The following is an 18,807-nucleotide window of genomic DNA, read 5'->3' as shown; positions in this document are numbered from 1 at the left end:
AGAGTGTCTGCTTTGAGTTCAAGGTCTTTGATCCATTTGGAGTTGATTCTGGTGCAGGGTGATATAGAAGGATCTAGCTTTAGTTTTCTACATGTAGTTAACCAGTTTTGCCAGCACCATTTACTGAAGAGGCTGTCTGTCTTCCATTCTATTGTTTTAGCTCCCTTATCGAAGATTAGATGGCTATAGGTCTGTAGGTTCATTTCTGGGTTTTCAATTCTATTCCATTGGTCCTGAGGTCTGTTCTTATGCCAATACCAAGCTGTTTTGATTACTATGGCTTTATAGTAGAGTTTGAAATTTGGTATTGATATTCCTCCAGCAGTGTTCTTTCCGTTGAGGAGCGTTTTTGCTATTCGGGGTCTTTTATTGTTCCATATGAATTTTTGGATTGCCTCTTCTATTTCCTTGAAGAATGAGAGTGGAATTTTGATAGGTTTTGCGTTGAATTTGTAGATAGCCTTGGGAAGTATTGCCATTTTCACGATGTTAATCTTTCCAATCCAGGAGCATGGGAGGTTTTGCCATTTTTTAAGTTCTGTGTTGATTTCCTTTTTCAAGATTTTAAAGTTTTCATCATAGAGGTCCTTCACTTCTTTAGTTAAGTTAATTCCTAGGTATTTTATTTTTTGTGGGGCTATTACAAATGGAGTTGCTTTCCTAATTTCAGCCACACTTTTCTCATTGTTGGCATACAGAAAAGCCATTGATTTTTGGGGGTTAATTTTATAACCTGCTACTTTGCCAAAGTTTTGAATCAGCTTGAGTAATATGGGAGTGGAGTCTATGGGATTCTTTAAATACAAGATCATGTCATCTGCAAAGAGGGAGAGTTTTATTTCTTCTTTCCCTATTTGGATCCCCTTTATGTCTGTATCTTGTCTTATTGCTGTCGTTAGGCATTCTAATACTAGATTGAAGAGAAGTGGACAGAGTGGGCAATCTTGTCTTGTTCCTGAGTTAAGAGGAAATGGCTTTAGTTTTTCACCATTGAGTATAATGCTGGCTGTAGGTTTGTCATATACAGCCTTTATCGTATTGAGGAATGTTCCATGGATTCCTAATTTTTCCAAAACCTTCATCAGGAAGGGGTGTTGGATCTTGTCGAATGCTTTTTCTGCGTCTATTGAGATAACCATGTGGTTCTTATTCTTGCTCCTGTTGATGTGATGAATAATATTAATTGATTTGCGTATATTGAACCAGCTTTGCATCCCTGAAATGAATCCTGTTTGATCGTGGTGTATGATTTTTTGGATGAATTGTTGAAGTCGGTTGGCCAAAATTTTGTTGAGAAGTTTTGCATCAATGTTCATCAAAGAAATGGGTCTATAGTTGTCTTTCTTTGATGAGTCCCTGCCTGGTTTTGGGATGAGGGTTTTGATGGCTTCATAGAATGTGTTCGGTAGTGAGGTTTCTCTTTCAATTTCATTGAAGAGTTGGAGGAGAATTGGTGTGAGCTCTGCTTTGAAGGCCTTGTAAAATTCAGCTGTAAAACCATCTGGTCCTGGACTTTTCTTAGCTGGGAGGTCTCTTATTGCTGTTTCTATTTCAATGCTTGATATGGGCCTGTTAAGAGAGTTTAACTCATCTTGGTTTAGTTTTGGCATGTCAATATTTGCTAGGAAGAGGTCCATTTCTGTCAAGTTCTCAAACTTATTAGCATAAAGTTTTGAGAAGTATTCCTTTATAATTTTCTGAATCTTGGTTGTTTCTGTGGTGATGTTTCCATTCTCATCTCTGAGTTTATTAATTTGGGTGTGTTTTCTTCTTTTTTTGATAGGATTTTCTAAGGGTCTGTCAATTTTGTTAAGTTTTTCAAAGAACCAACTCTTTGTTTTGTTGATTCTTTCTATAGTTTTTTTGGATTCTAATTCATTTAATTCTGATTTAATTTTGATTATTTCTTTCCGTCTACTGGATTGGGGTTTATCTTGCTGCTCTTTTTCAAGGAGGTTTAGATGTGTCATTAAATTGTTAGTTTCAGATCTCTCCAATTTGTTGATGTAGGAGCTCAGAGCTATAAACTTGCCTCTGAGTACTGCCTTTGCTGTGTCCCAGAGGAGCTGGTATTTTGTGTGTTCATTTTTGTTGAATAGCATGAACATTTGAATTTCCTTTCTAATCTCTTCCATGACCCACTCATGATTCAGCAGTGTGTTGTTCAGCCTCCATGTGATACCGGACTTTCTTTGGTGGCTTTTGGTGTTGAGTGCTAATTTTATTCCCTTGTGGTCAGAGAGAATGCAAGGTATAACTTCAATGTTTCTGAATTTAGACAAGTTTGCTTTGTGGCCTAAAATGTGGTCTATTTTAGAAAACGTTCCATGTGCTGCTGAGAAAAACGTGTATTCTGATGCTGCTTGGTGAAATGTTCGTTAGATGTCTGTTAAGTCTAGTTGATCTATGCAGCTGTTTAGATCTGCGGTTTCTCTGTTGAGTTTTTGCCGAGTTGATCTATCTAGTGGGGAGAGTGGTGTGTTAAAATCCCCAACAATTAATGTCTTTGGATCTATATGGGATTTGAGGGAAAGTAGTGTTTCTTTGATAAATTTGGGTGCTCCATTGTTTGGCGAATAGATATTTAGAATTGTAATATCCTCCTGAAGGAGAGATCCTTTAATTAGTATGTAGCGACCTTCTTTATCTCTTCTCACGAGTTTTAATTTGAAGTCTATTTTATCTCATATTAGGATTGCAACTCCCGCCTGTTTATGGGGTCCGTTTGCTTGGTAGATTTTGTTCCAGCCTTTAACATTGAAAATGTGTTTGTTTTTACGGGCAAGATGTGACTCCTGCAGGCAGCAGATAGAAGGGTCTTGTTTTTTAATCCAACTAGACAGTCTATGTCGCTTAATTGGACAGTTCAGTCCGTTAACATTAAGAGATAGGACTGAGAGGTATTTAGGAGTTCCTGCCATGTTATCTACCTTCTTGGGGGCTGCGAAAACTGGGTTCTTCCTATGGTTCTTGGATTCTCAGTTTGGGTGCAGTTTCTTGGCCTTTATTGCGGTCTTGTTGGTTTTCTATGTGTAGGACATCTTTAAGAATCTTTTGTAGGGCTGGTTTGGTGGAGATGTATTGTTTCAATTTTTCTTTGCTATGGAAGGTTTTTATTTGGCCTTCAGTTATGAAGGAGAGTTTAGCTGGGTACAGTATTCTTGGTTGATAGTTGTTTGTTTTTAGGGCATGGCATACATCATTCCAGGCTCTTCTTGCTTTGATTGTCTCTGCTGAGAAATCTGAGGTGATTCTAATTGGTTTCCCTTTATAGGTGATTACCCTTTTCTCCTTGACAGCTTTAAGGATCTTTTCCTTGTTCTGAGTTGATCCTGTGTGGATTATAATGTGGCGGTGGGATGTCCTATTCTGGTCTGGTCTATTTGGGGTTCTAAAGGCTTCTTGTATCTGAACAGGCCTATCTTTTTGCATGTTTGGGAAGTTCTCTGCTAGGATCCTGTTAAACAAATTTCCTAGACCATTAACTTCTGTTTCTAGGTGCTCCTCTACACCCATTATCCTTAGATTAGGCCTTCTGATGGTGTCTTCCAGGTGTTGGATAGATCTATCATATTTCTTGGACTTGTCTTGGATGCTTGTATGTTCTTTCTCTATAATATCTAGGCTGTCTTCAATCCCTGAAATTCGATGTTCTGCATGGTCTAACCTGCTGTCAAGACTCTCTACTTTGTTTTTTATCTCTTTTCCTTCTAATTGGTCAGCTTTGATGGCTTCAAGTTCTTTGTTGAAACTCTGTTTTAGGTCTTGTATGAATTTCTTTACTTCCTTAATTTGGTGTTCAGTGTTTGTCCTCAAATCACTTAGTTGATTGGTTATGGTTTCTTTGGACTCCCATTCCTTCTGTTGGGTTCCATTCAGCATTCCCTTTGTGGTCTCCCTGACTTCCTTCAGATCTTTGTTAATGGATTCCATGAATGCCTTTAGTGATCTTTGTGTGTTCTCTACCTGGTCTCTCAATTCCTGTATTACTCTTTGATTAGCTTACTCCCGTTCGTGGGATTCCTGCAGTTCTCTTTGAGTGTTCTCAGCCTGCTCATGCCATTCCTCCCTTTCTCTTTGAGTATCCTCAAGTTGTTCACGCAAATCCTGTATCAGTTTTTGAGTAGCTTCCTCACGCTTATGATATTCCTGTATAAACTTCTGGGATGCCTCCTCTCTCTCCCTATCACGCTCATACAGAGTCCTTTGTACGTTGTCAAACTTCTCATTTATCATGTTTGCCAGCAGTGTTTGTAGAGCTATTTGGGAACTCTCCTCTGGATTATTCATTATCTGTTCTAACCCCTGATTATCAAGATTGGGAATTGAGATACCCGAATTTTGCCATTTTTCTTGTGTTTTTCCGGCTTACTCTGCCCATTTGAGATGAAGATAGCACCAGTTTTGTGCTAGAACACTATCTTAAGACAACCATCAACCAAAGTTTGCATTTGTATAGTCAATAGTCTACAGATACAATCTAGTTCAACAGATATATCTATTGGACATCAAACAACTATATGTTAAAAGACTTCGAACCACAGAGAAGAATTTGGAAAACCAGAAATTATTAGGGTTAGGGAGAGATGTGGGTAAAAAATAGGAATAGATTGGTGTGGGGAGGCACAGGGAGAGTTAACTATGTCCTAATCACAATGCAGGAAATAGGTTGGGTAGGATGCAAGTAGAGTGAGAGAGAAAAAGAAGAAAGGGAAAGGGGAATGAAAAGAGACCAGAAAAAAAATAGAAACGTAAAAATTAATGTTATTATAGAGATTAAAAGACCATGTATTTAGAGAGGAATGTGAATATGTTGAGAGAAAGGGAGGGACATAGAGGAGATGTGAAAAACTTTAAAAAAATGCTTAAAATATTATATAGGTAGAAAGATTTAGTACTGCTATTAATGAATTTAAGTCTCAGAGGTTTTGAATTGAGTAATAAGTTTGTGGATTAAGTGTGTACACAATGGGGTATAGGGTCTACTAGTTAACTATGGGTTTATCTGAGGATGTGCAGGACAAGAGTTAAGTCACATAAAGAAGAACAAAAGAGAGGAAAAGGTGGAAAGGATAGGAAAGTGAGAAGAAAAGATCAGAAGTTCAGTAGAGCTAGACAAAAAACAAAAAGATAATTAAGTCATAAACTAATGTTTTAACCCGGTATTCATATATTAGTATGTGTGACTCCAAATAATAATACATAAGTGAATGGGAAAAACAAATGTGTAGAGCAATGATTTGTATAACATAACCATTCTTCTTTATATTATTTTGTTTGAAATGACTGGGGAAGATTAGATAACTCTTTTTTCAGGGCAAATGCTTTATATTGTTATTAGGAGTTCTACTTGGGTTATATCAGGTAATTTTATTGATCAGTATTCAATAACATTTAAAGTAGTAAATTCAGAGTTCATGCTTCAGGAAGGCAGAAATTTCATTAAGAGTCTATTCCCCCTATCAATTATTAAATAAGGTCACTAGAGTATTTACTTCTCCTCGTCTTCTCAATAGGAAACCTAAAAGGAAGAACACATTCTCTTGATGAAGGTTGTGTCTTGAAATAAAAATCACCAATGCCTTCTTTGTATGATGAAAATTTCCTGAAAATTATACCTGAAGAATTATGTCACAGAATTGTTTTCAGAAACCTAATCATCCCATGAACAAATGATGATTGGCTATTTTTGTAGAATTTTTGATGTTGTAACTTTCAAGTTCTTAAGTGATTGCAGAAATGACCTCACAGGACCTTTCTAAGCTACTACTACTTTTGTGTCCCTTCTGGTTAGCACTAAAGCAGGAAAAACTAAAGAAAGATGTGCTTTTTACTTCATTCAAGATCTTTCTCCACTGCTGTAACATTGTTACTTATTCAGTAATAGGAAATATTTGGAAGTGATTCTTGTGGCAAAACAAGTTATACTTTGAAAACAAACTTTCTGAAACAAGAATACAGAATTAGAACAACAGCTCTGCTGATTTTGGATTGGAAAAAACAGCACTTTTCAGCCTCCCAGCAATTCGGAAGCAAAAAGCAGTCTGAAATCAGAGTGTCTGTGAGGTTGTGAAGTCACAAACCAGAATGGAACAAAGGAGAAACTGATGGTTCGGCATGACTTAAAGAATCCAGAACACTAGGGAATACTTGGTAATTGGCCCACACCAGAGCTATGTGGGAACTCCACCATAAACCAGAGCTGGATATTGGCAGTGACTAGCAGTTTTGCCAGTAGCTTTAAGAAAACTCCTCACAAGAGAGCAGATGGGAGTCAGGTCAGAATTAGCACTGCTTTGACTGACTAGACATCTATGACAGAAACTTGGAGCCATGTTATGGGGAGCAAATGCTGTTACAGTTAGAAACATGAGTTGAGTTGGGAAGCAAGATAAAAAAATTTACGAAAATGAAAAACTTGGAAAAAAATCATATTAAGTGAAGTAAGCCACATTCAAAGAAACATAGGTTGCATGGGTTTCCTCATTTACTGTACATAGAATATGCCTATAATTCTATAAGTAAACACACTGGATGGTAAAAAACAAAAAAAAAATTACACTTGGACATGATAAATAAGACAGGACTCTTAACATTCACATGGTGAAACCAAAGGAGGATATTCGTATGATAGGATCACGAAGCTATGTATGTACATATGATCATAGAAAATGATATTTATGGGCTGGCAAGGTGGCTCAGTGGTAGAGTGACTCTCTTGCATGCATGAAGTCCTAGATTTGACTCCTCAGCACCACATAAGCAGAAAAAAGCCAGAAGTGGTGCTGTGGCTTAAGTGATAGAGCACTAGCCTTGAGCTGAAGAGCTGAGGGACAGCGCCCAGGCCCAGAGTTCAGGCCCCATGATTGACAAAAAAATAAGTGAATAAATAATAAAAGAAGATGTTTATTGCAATGAACTTCAGAAATGTAAGTGAGTTACTTTTCTTTTTAAAATTTTGATTGTAAAGGTGTTGTACAGAGGGGTTTCAGTTATGTAAGTCAGGTATTGTGTACATTTCTTTTTGGACACTGTCACCTTTCTTTCATTTTCTCCCAATTTTATCTCTCCTGACCACCTCCTCCCCAAATCCTATAGTACAGTTCCTACATAGTGTCAAATGATTATTACTGCTGAATTAGTTCACTTTTTTTGGAGGGGGGGTGTCCAGTTGTGGGGCCTGAACTCTGGGCCTGGGCGTTGTCCCTCAGCTTTTCATCTCAAGGCTAGTGCACTACCACTTGAGCCACAGCGCCACTTCCAGCTTTTTCTGCTTATGTGGTGCTCAGGAATTAAACCCAGGGCCTCATGCATGCAAGGCAAGCGCTCTACCACTGAGCCACTTCCCATCCCTTAGTTCACTTTTTTTTTTTTTTTTTTTTTTTTTTTTTTGGGTCCGGTCGTGGGGCCTGAACTCTGGGCCTGGGCGCTGTCCCTCAGCTCTTCAGCTCAAGGCTAGTGCTCTACCACTTGAGCCACAGTGCCACTTCCGGCTTTTTTCTTTTTGCTTATGTGGTGCTGAGGAATCGAACCCAGGGCCTTGAGCATGCAAGGCAAGTGCTCTACCACTGAGCCACCTTCCCAGCCCCCCTTAGTTCACTTTTTGTCCCACTATTTCTGTGCTTCCTTCTCCCCTTCCCAAGTTAGATAATGTTACGTAAAAGACAAAAGATACAGAAATCATAAACAGCAACAAAAGGGGAAAAATAGAAAAAAATAAAACCCACAAAAAGAAAATAAAAGGCCTACCAGTGTCATTTTTTGTTATTGTCATTCTGTTTTCCCCTTATTTGTTGCTGTTTTTGATTTTTGTATCTTTGGTCTTGTATGTTAGCTTATCTGTTTGGGAAATGGTAAGGAGGAGCACAGAAATGTGGGACAAAGGGTAAAAAAATACTCATCACTAGACACTAGACACTATGTAGATACTTGAGGGGGATGGAGGGAAAAACTGGGAGAAAACAAGGAAGAGATGATAGTGTTCAAATGAAATAAGTTCATTATCTGACTTATGTAATTACAATCCCTCTGTACTTACCTTTACAATACCAATAAAAAACGGAAAAAAAATAAAATATTCCTTCCATTACAAGGAAGATGGACTAGACTTCCTGTGTAAGGTAGTGGACATGACAGTTAAATGCTCTTGCTTTTATACCCCCAGAGACTCCTTGAGGATAATTTACATTTTCTTCCAGAACTCACTGAAATGGTGCAGAGCCAAACATATGCAATTAAATAGTATATCATATTTATGTTTATCCTTCTCCCTTAAAGAGAATTATTTTAGGAACTGCTTCTTTGAATGTTACCACTAACAAATAACACCAGACTGCTTAGAACAACTCCCGATTGGGAGCAAATCCACACTTGACACCAGAAGAAAGCAAGTCTGGAAAGAACTGAGATTAGGAGTCACAACCCCTCAGGAGCAAAGAGGGGAACTTGTAAACAGACTTTTCTGTCTATTTGCTATAATGGAGCTCTGGATCAGTTTTAAAGGTGCCAGTATGCAAGTTCCCAAACCACAGAACTCTTCTGGCCTCATCTCCTCAGACTGCTAAAACAAATGCTGCTGAGAAAAGAGGATGAATTTCCCTTCAATGATGAAAAGAAAAGAACAAATAACACTTGTCAACATGGAAATGACCGTTAAAAAATCAGATTTAAAAAAATCCTCTAAATAGTAAATTTAAATGTAAATGTTCTTAACGCTTATCAAAAGAAATAAACTGACTTATTTGCATTAAAAAATCATATTTTTATCTTCAAGAAATATACTTCATAGGCACAAAGGTGCATAGATCAGAAGTGAAAGTGTAGACAATTATTTAATATGAATTATACTCTAAAATTAGAAGAAACAAAAAATGGTCATTATATATTGACATAGAGGACAACAATCCAAGAAGATACAATGAATATATATGCATATATAAACCAGTTCATTAATTTATATTAAAGAAATGCTATCTTTCTCTCTTCTCTCTCTCTCTCTCTCTCATACACACACATACACACACACACGCACACATACACACCTCGACATATATGTATGGGACATATTCATTGCAGAAACCACTTTAGAGCCATGCATACTACTGTTAAGTAGTACACTACTGTGTAGACACTTGATGAAAGAATGTTGCCCTGCACACACATAGGCCTTCCCGTTCAGAAGCATGAACAGCTTGTCAGACCTCAAACCAAATCCAACTCACTGTCATTCACTCATTCACACACAGACACACACACAGACACACAGACACACACACACACACACACACACACACACACACACACACATAGATAGATAGATATACTAGACAAAGTTCTAGCCATTAGAGGTATGGTCATTATTGAAAGGTTTTTCCAAATGAATTTTAAGTTTATGTAGAAAGCATAGAAAAAATACAAATTAAAGCCTCGGAAGTGACATTTCCTCTTGAAAATAAGATATTGTCCCCCACTCTCCTTTTCCTCTTTCATATTTTTTTCTTTGTACTTGTGAAATGTATGTAAAGCTTCCTAACCATGAAATGATCCTTTTGGCAAGTCTCAAAACTCAGGCACTTTCCTCAATGACTAGATCTAGCTTCTGTGAATTACCATGAAAGACTCTAGAAGTCAAATTTCAGATTATTGAGTAAATCTAGTTTTTGATGGTTTTTGACTAAAAATTTACAAAGCCCACTGAATACAAACGCAGTAATGGTCTATCTGTTTAGAGCTAAATTTCATTTTGTCTTTGCTCTTTAGTGGGTTGCTTATGCTAAATCTCATACCCTCCCCTAATGATTTTTTTAATGTCTGAATGCTATAAAAATGAAATAAGAGGTAATAGAAAAATTGGAACAAGTTCCCCAAAATAAAATTGCCATTTCCCCTCTTCTCAGAGGCTTCACCTATTTTCTCTTGATGTTTAATTTTAATTCAAAGAGCATTTGACTTGTGAATGAATGGGAGGAAAAAACTGGGAGTGAGTGAAGGAAAGGGTGACACTGCTCCAAAAAGAAATGTACTCATTACCGGACTTACGTCTTCTGTATCTATAACCCCTCTGTACATCACCGTTACAATATCTCAATATCTATCTGTCTGTCTATCTATCTATCTATCTATCTATCTATCTATCTATCTATCTATCTATCTGTCTATCTATCTATCTACCTATCTATCTGGTTTGAATTTTATTTAAGAAAACAGTGAATGAAACCTGACTATAAATCAGACACTGCTTCTACTGTACTCTAAAATGTTAGATTTCTGTTTTAACATGGAGAAAACTGTGTGAAAGCAACATCCTTCACGTGGACCCGCAAAAATAACCAATGGCAACATTTACACTTCAGAGATCCTGAAACTTCACCCTCACCCTTACTTTACTCTACTTTCAAAGCTTTCTGGACATTCATCATGTAAAAAAAAACTGTGAAGTCTGATTATGTCTGTGAAAACTAGAGCTTTACCCTTTCTTATTTCCATATTACTTTTGTTTTCATTTTAGAGGACAGACAACATTATCTTTTAGGCCACTGTAATCTTTACTCTTAGTCTTTCAAATTTGCTCAGTCTTCAAATTTTGTGGAGTTATTGTCGTGTGTTTATTTGAAACAGTAATACAGTAGCATTTGAAGTTTTGAAGTTTTGGCTATATCCTGCACCATAGGACAAATCAGCATCAAAGCATTCGACACATTGCTTAGTATAACAAGTTAAGGAATATAAAGACAATGAATATTTCCTCGGATAATATTATGGCAAAAAGTAGAAAAATTGAAACTAAGTTAATATAAATCTTCCAAATGACCAGGTCTATGATTGAAACAAAGACATCTGAGACAGCAGGTCTAATTGGATTTAACCATCCTAATGCAGTATATATTAATGTTAGTTCAGCTGAAATTCACAAACTAAGTTAGTGGTGTGTTACAATTATCACTAACTTGAATCTTCCTCCCTCTTCCTCCTCTTTCTCCTTTTACTCCTCTACTCCTTCTTCTCCTCTTCCTTCTCCTCTTCCTCTATGTCCTCTTTCCTTTTCTTGTCACTAGTATTGTCTTAATCTCATAGGTATACTACCACCACTTGGCTTGCTTATTCGTGTGCTTTACCACTTAAGCCACATCTCTACCTAGCACTTCGCTGGTTAGTTGAAAATGGATTTTCATATAATTTTCTACTCACACTAAAGCTTTGAATCACAGTCTCCCGAGTATTTAGGATTACAGGTGTGGGTTACTGATGTTCTGCTTGCATTTTTTACATGTGTAATGGTGACACTAATTTCCTCAAGGAAACCAGAGATGCATTAATTTTTCTGGATATGGGAATTCACCTTGGTGGATAACACCTGGACTAGAGAATGATGTGTCCCATCAGACATTTACTTCCACTATCCTCTCAGGAAATTTGTTGCATAAACCTGGTGGTGTATACTAAATGGAAAATGAACTATAAGCAAAAATTGCCTTCTCATCGATAACTTCCCTTTTCTCTGTGTCTATTTCTCCTTAGCTTAGTTTTTTACATGTGAAGTAAATCACACGAACATTCAATGTACCATGTGCAATCAATTATTCCCTGTATTATGTAGAGGAAAGGACTGAGGATCCAATACAAATTATTATCAAAGGAATATTACTAGATCATAATATTCCATAGGGATGTAACAATATACTACGTATGCGGTGAATAAGGCAAAGCGTATCACAAAATATATCCTCAGTTAATGCTCAATGCCTAGTTAGAAATGTAATGCTATATTGGGTAAAGGAAAAAAATTCTCTAGTATAAAACAAATTTATATTACAAATAGAATTTGAAACTAAAAGCTGTTATATGAACTCAACACAGTGAAATTATTCAGAAATTTTAGCTCTTTCATTAATCAGATTTTGTTAAATTCTATCAATATTTATAAATTTGCTTTTATACGCAACCAGAATTACTTAGATTCCAAGTGCTCCATAGTGACTGCAGCTATTTTTAATGATGTAAATGAAATAGGAGCAAAAACACAGTCAAAAGCCAGGTGTATGTTTTAAATGTTTTCACCTGGGTTGTGTGAATGTACAGTGGACACACTTAACCCAAATCCAGTCAGGGCAAGCTCCTGGAGAGTGTAGCTTGTAGGACAGTGAGAGGATGAGAATCCAACGAGGAAAACACATATAGGGTGGTGGATTTAAAAAGATCATATTATCTGTGAGAAATAACACCGATCAGTTAAAATGCAAGTCACAAAGCCTCTTCAGGAATGTTTGGTCTCACATTCATGAAGGGACTCATTATAAAGGAGCATACTGATATTGGTCCATACTTTTAGGAAATGCCATTCCTTTAGGCAAATGAAAGGTTTTGGAGAAAGAAAAAGGAAAACTAGATCTGAAGATGGGTTTTCGTAATTACCATAGTGAATTTACAGAAAATTAGTAAGGTTAAGGAAACAGAAAAAGCACTTCTGAGTCTTTGTACCCATGTTAACTGTTATACTTATGTTCAACTACATTTATTTTTTGTGAGTATATCCATAGTTACTTCAGCCTAAGCATCTGATATGACATATGGAGAGATGTCTAAGTATTGACAGGAAATGACAAGTTGATACATTCAGTTCTCAGTTTACTTTGCAATAAATATTCCTATACTATTTTATTTGATGTTCATAATGAACAACATTTATGTTCTAAAACTTAAACAATCATAAATTATACTTTTAGAGCAGATAAAAAAATAAAAATTATATAAACAGAAACAACCAGAGTCTGGGGATCATGCAAATGTTGTTTCCTATGAGAGGTTCTGAAAGACAGAACAACATTTGGTAATTGAAGCTGAGGGACTGCAGTCTCTGTGGAGGGAAGGATCTAAAGTCCATTAGACCATAAAGATGGAATGATCTTCAGAAGTGTGGATCCTTCTGGCTAAGAAGCCCTTTATTCTCTACATAACACAGCAGGAAATGTTGTAATGTGGTTTAAAGTCAGAGAGTGAGTGGCATTTTCCAGAGAACCAAGAACCAAGGGTTTCTTTGGTGAATTACCCACATCATGTGAGTAGAGCAAGTCTGTCACCCTTCTTCAAAAATGTATCATTTCTGCTTACTGTATATGATTGGGGAGGGTGTAGAAAAAGGTAAGACCCATGAAAAGGATTTTAGAGTATGGTACATGGTTGTACAAGTATGAAGATTTTTCAGCCTGAATATTGGAGATGATTTGCATAGACTAATCTTGGGCATAACATCTAGTGAATGCTGAAGCTCTTTTCAAATCTTAAATCCTTCAAAATGAAAAGGAGAAAAAAGAGGCAAGTTATCTTTAATAATAAAATTATTTTGTTGAATTAGTTATTAAATCACTTATGATAAACAAATATCTTTTTATATATGAGGTATATATTACGTCTATATCTCAAAATAACATCACAGAAACTATCACATATCAAGTAGCACTTTTACCACTTTAAAATGGAATTGAGAATTTCTCAACTTGAAAAATCTTCAAATCTGTCTAATGTAAAGTTTTAGGTTACAAAGTACAAGGTAAGTGATAATTTCACCTTGCAACAACATAGTGAATAGCTTTATTTGTTTACATTTCTAATTATTCATCAAATACACTTCTTAATAAAATTCTGGAAATCAATGATATCAAGATGAAGTAATGAAAAACTAAGGTTGAAATAAATGGATCTCCAGTTTGGTCAAAATCATAAAGCTAGGGAATGGCCGAACTCTATGTACTGCACCCTTTCCCATACTCTGTTCGGTCATATAGCTTTATGATTTATATTTTTCTTGTCCAAAATCTAGTGATAGTCCAAGAGCTCTAATGGCAGCCTTTCAGTACTCAATGCTTTGTTATTATCTAATTTTTTCATTGTCAAGGTAATATACAGAAGGGTTACAGTTAAATAAGCAAGGTAATAAGTACATTTCTTGTCAAACTTGTTAGCCTTCCCTCATTTTTTTCTCCTAGTTTCCTTCTTCCAACCCCCGCCATGCTGTACAGATCATTACCAACGTTTTGTCTTGTGTATGTCGCTGTTACATTGGTTCTTCCCTTGCCTTTTGTCTCCCCATTCTGTTGTCCTCCTTCTCTTCCCTAATTCAAATAATCATATATACTAGGGAAGAACATACAAAAGAAACCAAAAAAACACATAGTACATTAAAAACAATGACAGCAAAGGAAAACCTCTGGTGTCCATGTCTTGGAGTTCATAGCTTACCACTTCTATAAACAATTTTCCATTCAGTAACTTCTATTCTTAAATTCCTTTTATCATGTTCCTTGATATTCTCCTTAAATTTCCACAAGTTATCAATATAAAAACATACGGGACAATCGAAATATTTATAACTGTGTGGGAATTTTTAAATGAAGATGGCACTGTGACTCATAATGCTGTTCGGAAAATGATAGAAACAGCACAGTCATGTTGATAAATGTGTTACCCCAGCACTTTGGAAGCAGCAATTGTGAGTTTCAGACAAATAAGTTATACAGAGTGAGACCCTGGTATAAAAATTTAGAAAATACTGGTTATTTTGACAATCTTGAGTGAGATTATAACTCTTAGATATGTACTGTTATACTCATAAACATAAGTTGTGTATGACTTGCTGATGTTATATGGTTCTAAAATGTAGCATATTTAGTTTGGGAAATGTCTAGGTATTGTGATGTTTTACAGGCATAGTAAAACTATGCATTATAGACAGCAACTGGTTACATTTTACAAAGAATTGATTGTTGATTATATTTCCAACAAAAATTTTCCACCCAATGTTCCTAATCTGTATTTTATTCTGTATGCAGGTATTCTCTTTAAGGGGTCCATGACTGAAAATATTATCTGTGCAGTCATCATATGTTGAACATCTGATTTTCTTCTCTTTCCTTTGTCCTTGAGTAATTGTGCAAAGGGGATTTCACAAATTGATGTGTTGAAGAATTTTCTTCTCAATGCAATATCATTTTTATAACATTCTACATTAAAAATAGTACAAAATAGTTCTTTGATCTTCACTTCATTAGACTCAAGATTGAAGTATGTATAATATATGAACTGAATTAGTGTCTCAGTTCAGGTTCATTTTCCACAGAGTTCTGTGAAAAAGCACACAAAAATGCATCCTGGGTTCCCCTGTCTTTGCTCCAACTGTTTAGCACAGACATTCATTCACTTACAATAGTGAAAAAGTGTCTGTCCTCAACACAATACATTAAAGATAGGAAGCATCATTTTTGACTTTGAGATGTTTATTCCAATCTAATATTTTCCTGTATCAAGAAAAATCAATTTCTCAAACATACATAATAATCTAGGAAATAAATGAGAAACAGCTTCAATTTCCCTCCCCATATTAAATCAGAAAAATGAAAATTATTCTCAAAAGAACAGTAAATCTTCTGTCCCCCCCGACAAGATTGTTTTAATATTATATGTTCTTAGATATATGACACAATTCTGTCCTAGTTTGACAGAGAAATGTTATAAATAGGATGTTTATTTCTTCTCTAAATTCAATTATACACATTGTCTCCAGGAAGACAGTCCATTGGCCTGCTTTCACTGGGCCTAGAATAAGATGCAAAGTAAAATTCAAGAACAGAAATTTTGCTCTTATGGCAACTACCAAACTGGAGACGTTTTCAACCAAAGGGAGATAAAAAGTCCAGTCCCAAGATATTGTTGTAAATTTTATTTTACAAAAGTAAATTATTTTCCCTCTTAGCTCTTTTTTTGTACCTTTTTCATTGTAAAAATGGTGTATGGAGGGGTTACAGTTACATGAGTATATGTGCTATACAGGTAAAAGCTCTCAATAACTTCAGTCCTGCAAAGAATAGCTTACTGAAGTTAGACTTCAGGTAGGGGGAATGAAGAAAAACACATAAAAACTCTGATGAATCACATGCCTTATTTGGATTAAAGTTCGGTGAGGATGTCATACTGATCATTTTTAACTGCCCAGTAGAGCCCCTTGCCAGAATATGTGCTAGAAACTGAAATAATACATTTTATACTCTTTATTTGAAACTTCTAGATAAGCAGATATACCCAGGATGTTGTGGAGAAATCAGAGTTTCAACTCCATCTTTATCCTGCTGGGGATCTTCAATCACAGCCCAACCCACACCTTCCTCTTCTCCCTGGTCCTGGGCATCTTCACAGTAGCCCTCCTGGGGAATCTGGTCATGGTTCTACTCATCTACCTGGACAGACAGCTCCACACTCCCATGTACTTCCTCCTCAGTCAACTCTCCTTCATGGATCTCATGCTCATCTCCACCACTGTACCCAAGATGGCCTTCAACTACCTATCTGGCCGCAATTCCATCTCGCTGGCAGCATGTGGCACCCAGATATTCTTCTATGTCAGCCTGCTTGGAGCTGAATGCTTCCTATTGGCTGTCATGGCTTATGATCGTTACGTAGCTATCTGTCACCCTCTCAGGTACACCATCCTCATGAACCAGAAACTCTGTGTGCTCATGACTATCGCTTCTTGGACCCTGGGTTCTCTTGATGGCATCCTTGTTCTTGCCTTTGCCCTGTCATTTTCTTACTGCAGCACTTTGGAAATCCACCACTTTTTCTGTGATGTTGCTGCCCTTTTGCCTCTATCCTGCACAGACACATCTGCGTTTGAACAGCTGCTATTCATCTGCTGTGTGGTGATGCTGGTCTTTCCAGTTTCAGTTGTCATCATTTCTTACTCCCGTGTTCTCCAGGCTGTCATCCACATGAGCTCTGGGGAGAGTCGCCGCAAAGCCTTCACTACCTGTTCCTCCCATCTGTCTGTGGTTGGACTCTACTATGGTGCTGCCATGTTCATGTACATGAGACCAGCCTCTAGCCATACCCCAGATCAGGACAAGATGGTATCAGCTTTCTACACCATCCTCACTCCCATGTTGAACCCCCTCATCTACAGCTTGCGCAACAAAGAGGTATCCATGGCACTTAAGAAAGTTTTGAGGAAAGGAAAGTTAAATTAACTTCATAAAAACCCAAGTGTTTTCCTTTTCAAAAGTCCTTCAAATAAATGGAAATCATTGTCATTATTCTATGCTAGATAGCTTGCCTTTTCCAATCATTTTCTCTAATGTTGAATATATTTATTAGCTATTATGCAACAATTGTTCTCAATTTGGACTTGTCAAGAGACTGCTTCTCTTTTATAAATATCTGTTCAGTTGTTACTCATGACTGGTAGTTGACTTCAGGATATTTGCCTTTCAATCCAAGGAGAAGTCTAAAAGTTGTCTACATTATTTAAGAATGAGACTTGAAGTTGACTCTGGTTTTGGAGAAACGTATATTCATGAATTAATTATCCATACATGTTTTCAAGTTTTTCCAAAACTCAGTACTATGTTATTTTTATTTTGAGTTGGCATAAATTTATAACATGATGAGGCTTTCATTGCTTTCATATTTGGGTAGAATTCACTTAGAACAATTTCACTTCTTCATTTATATTTCTATCACTACGCCCCCAGCCCCTACAGTCTTTTGCTTGCTCCAAATGTGTTTGGTGGATTCCATTATGTTGATGCTAGCACCTCTCCACTCACTACTAACTTTTCCCTTCTTTCTCCCTTTCTGAAGATCTCCCAAACAACCCCCATTTTCTTTGTATCCCACAAAATAATTCAAAAGCCAAATGATATAACTTTTTGTTTATTTGTGGATAATAGATTACAGTAAGTTATTGCATTTTAATCTTATATCTTTTCTACTTGACTCTCTTCATAAATTGAAACACATTTGCACAACTAATTTAAAAAGTTAAATAAATGAAATAAAAAGAAACTTTATTGTTCCTTTTATTTCCTGTGTTTTTATGGTTTTGACAAGAAAATATTTATTTCAGTATCCTGTCAATGTAGCTGTTTTATTTTAGGGTTGTTTGCTATATATCTGTCTCATTTACATATTATCTGAATGAAAATCAATTGTGCTTTTTCATTGTTACTCATTAGGTTTCTAATGGCAGCCAGTTAAAAGTTTTCCTGGGATTCTCATCCCTCAGAGTCACTTTCCTTTTATATTACATATTCATTAACTTTTTGAATGGTTACTGAATGCAAATATTTTTATATTATATCTCATAGTTTATTAATACATTATTTCTCTAACTTTCTACTTTTAGTAAGTTTATATTCACATAGATCCATTGAATGCTATGATAGCAACCGCACTTCCTCTCTTCATTGGTCTATCCTCCTCCTCTTGACCTGAGCCACCATCCTTGACACCATAAATTTCAACTTCCTGTTATTTTTTTAAACTGCAAGCTAATTGTTAGATCATTGGAATCCTTCTGTAAATATACCACATTTTAGTTAATATGTTTGTGTATGTATTTATATGGCCCGGTATATATTCATATATACATATATTTGTTTATATGACTTCCACATTGAGAGATAGGCATTTTTGAGGATCTCATCCTGGTCTATTTGTGCAACTTGGGAGGTCCTGGGTATAAATTAAAAGTGCAGTTTTTAAAATAGTGTAATGGATAATAAAAACTATAAAGAAATGAATTAGCTGATGTAAAGTGTCAGTTTTTAAATGAGTGGAAAATACTCCCTGTAACTGGAGTAAGATACTTATTACTAAGTTGATTGATGCTCTGGAAAAAATGAAAGTTATGATTAACTATCATGTGAAACCTACATACAGGTTCTAGTGGAGCTCTTTGTGTGCATCCTATCCTTGACAGTACAAAACTCAACACTTAGAATAAATAATAATGCTCAAAAAAGTTTAAATTACCAATCCAAT

At 36.1% G+C, this 18,807-nt stretch overlaps 1 protein-coding gene across 1 annotated transcript; it reads left to right on the top strand.

Moving 5' to 3' along the window:
• Window positions 1-16,076: 16,076 nt before the first annotated feature.
• Window positions 16,077-17,012, top strand: LOC122103895 (olfactory receptor 2M4). Its single transcript, XM_042674581.1, has one exon. It carries the CDS (start codon window positions 16,077-16,079, stop codon window positions 17,010-17,012), a length of 936 nt encoding a protein of 311 aa, XP_042530515.1.
• The last annotated feature ends 1,795 nt before the right edge of the window (window positions 17,013-18,807 follow it).

This window comes from Dipodomys spectabilis, unplaced genomic scaffold, assembly GCF_019054845.1.
Source record: "Dipodomys spectabilis isolate Male_0828 unplaced genomic scaffold, ASM1905484v1 ptg000019l, whole genome shotgun sequence".
In the NCBI taxonomy this organism is placed as follows: domain Eukaryota; kingdom Metazoa; phylum Chordata; class Mammalia; order Rodentia; family Heteromyidae; genus Dipodomys; species Dipodomys spectabilis.
The sequence above is the reverse complement of the archived record's forward strand: the minus strand, read 5'-3'. Positions and strand labels throughout refer to the sequence as shown.

Excerpts from the sequence above, each read along its gene's own strand:
- LOC122103895 (XM_042674581.1), top strand. The coding sequence starts at position 16,077 with ATGTTGTGGAGAAATCAGAGTTTCAACTCCATCTTTATCCTGCTGGGG.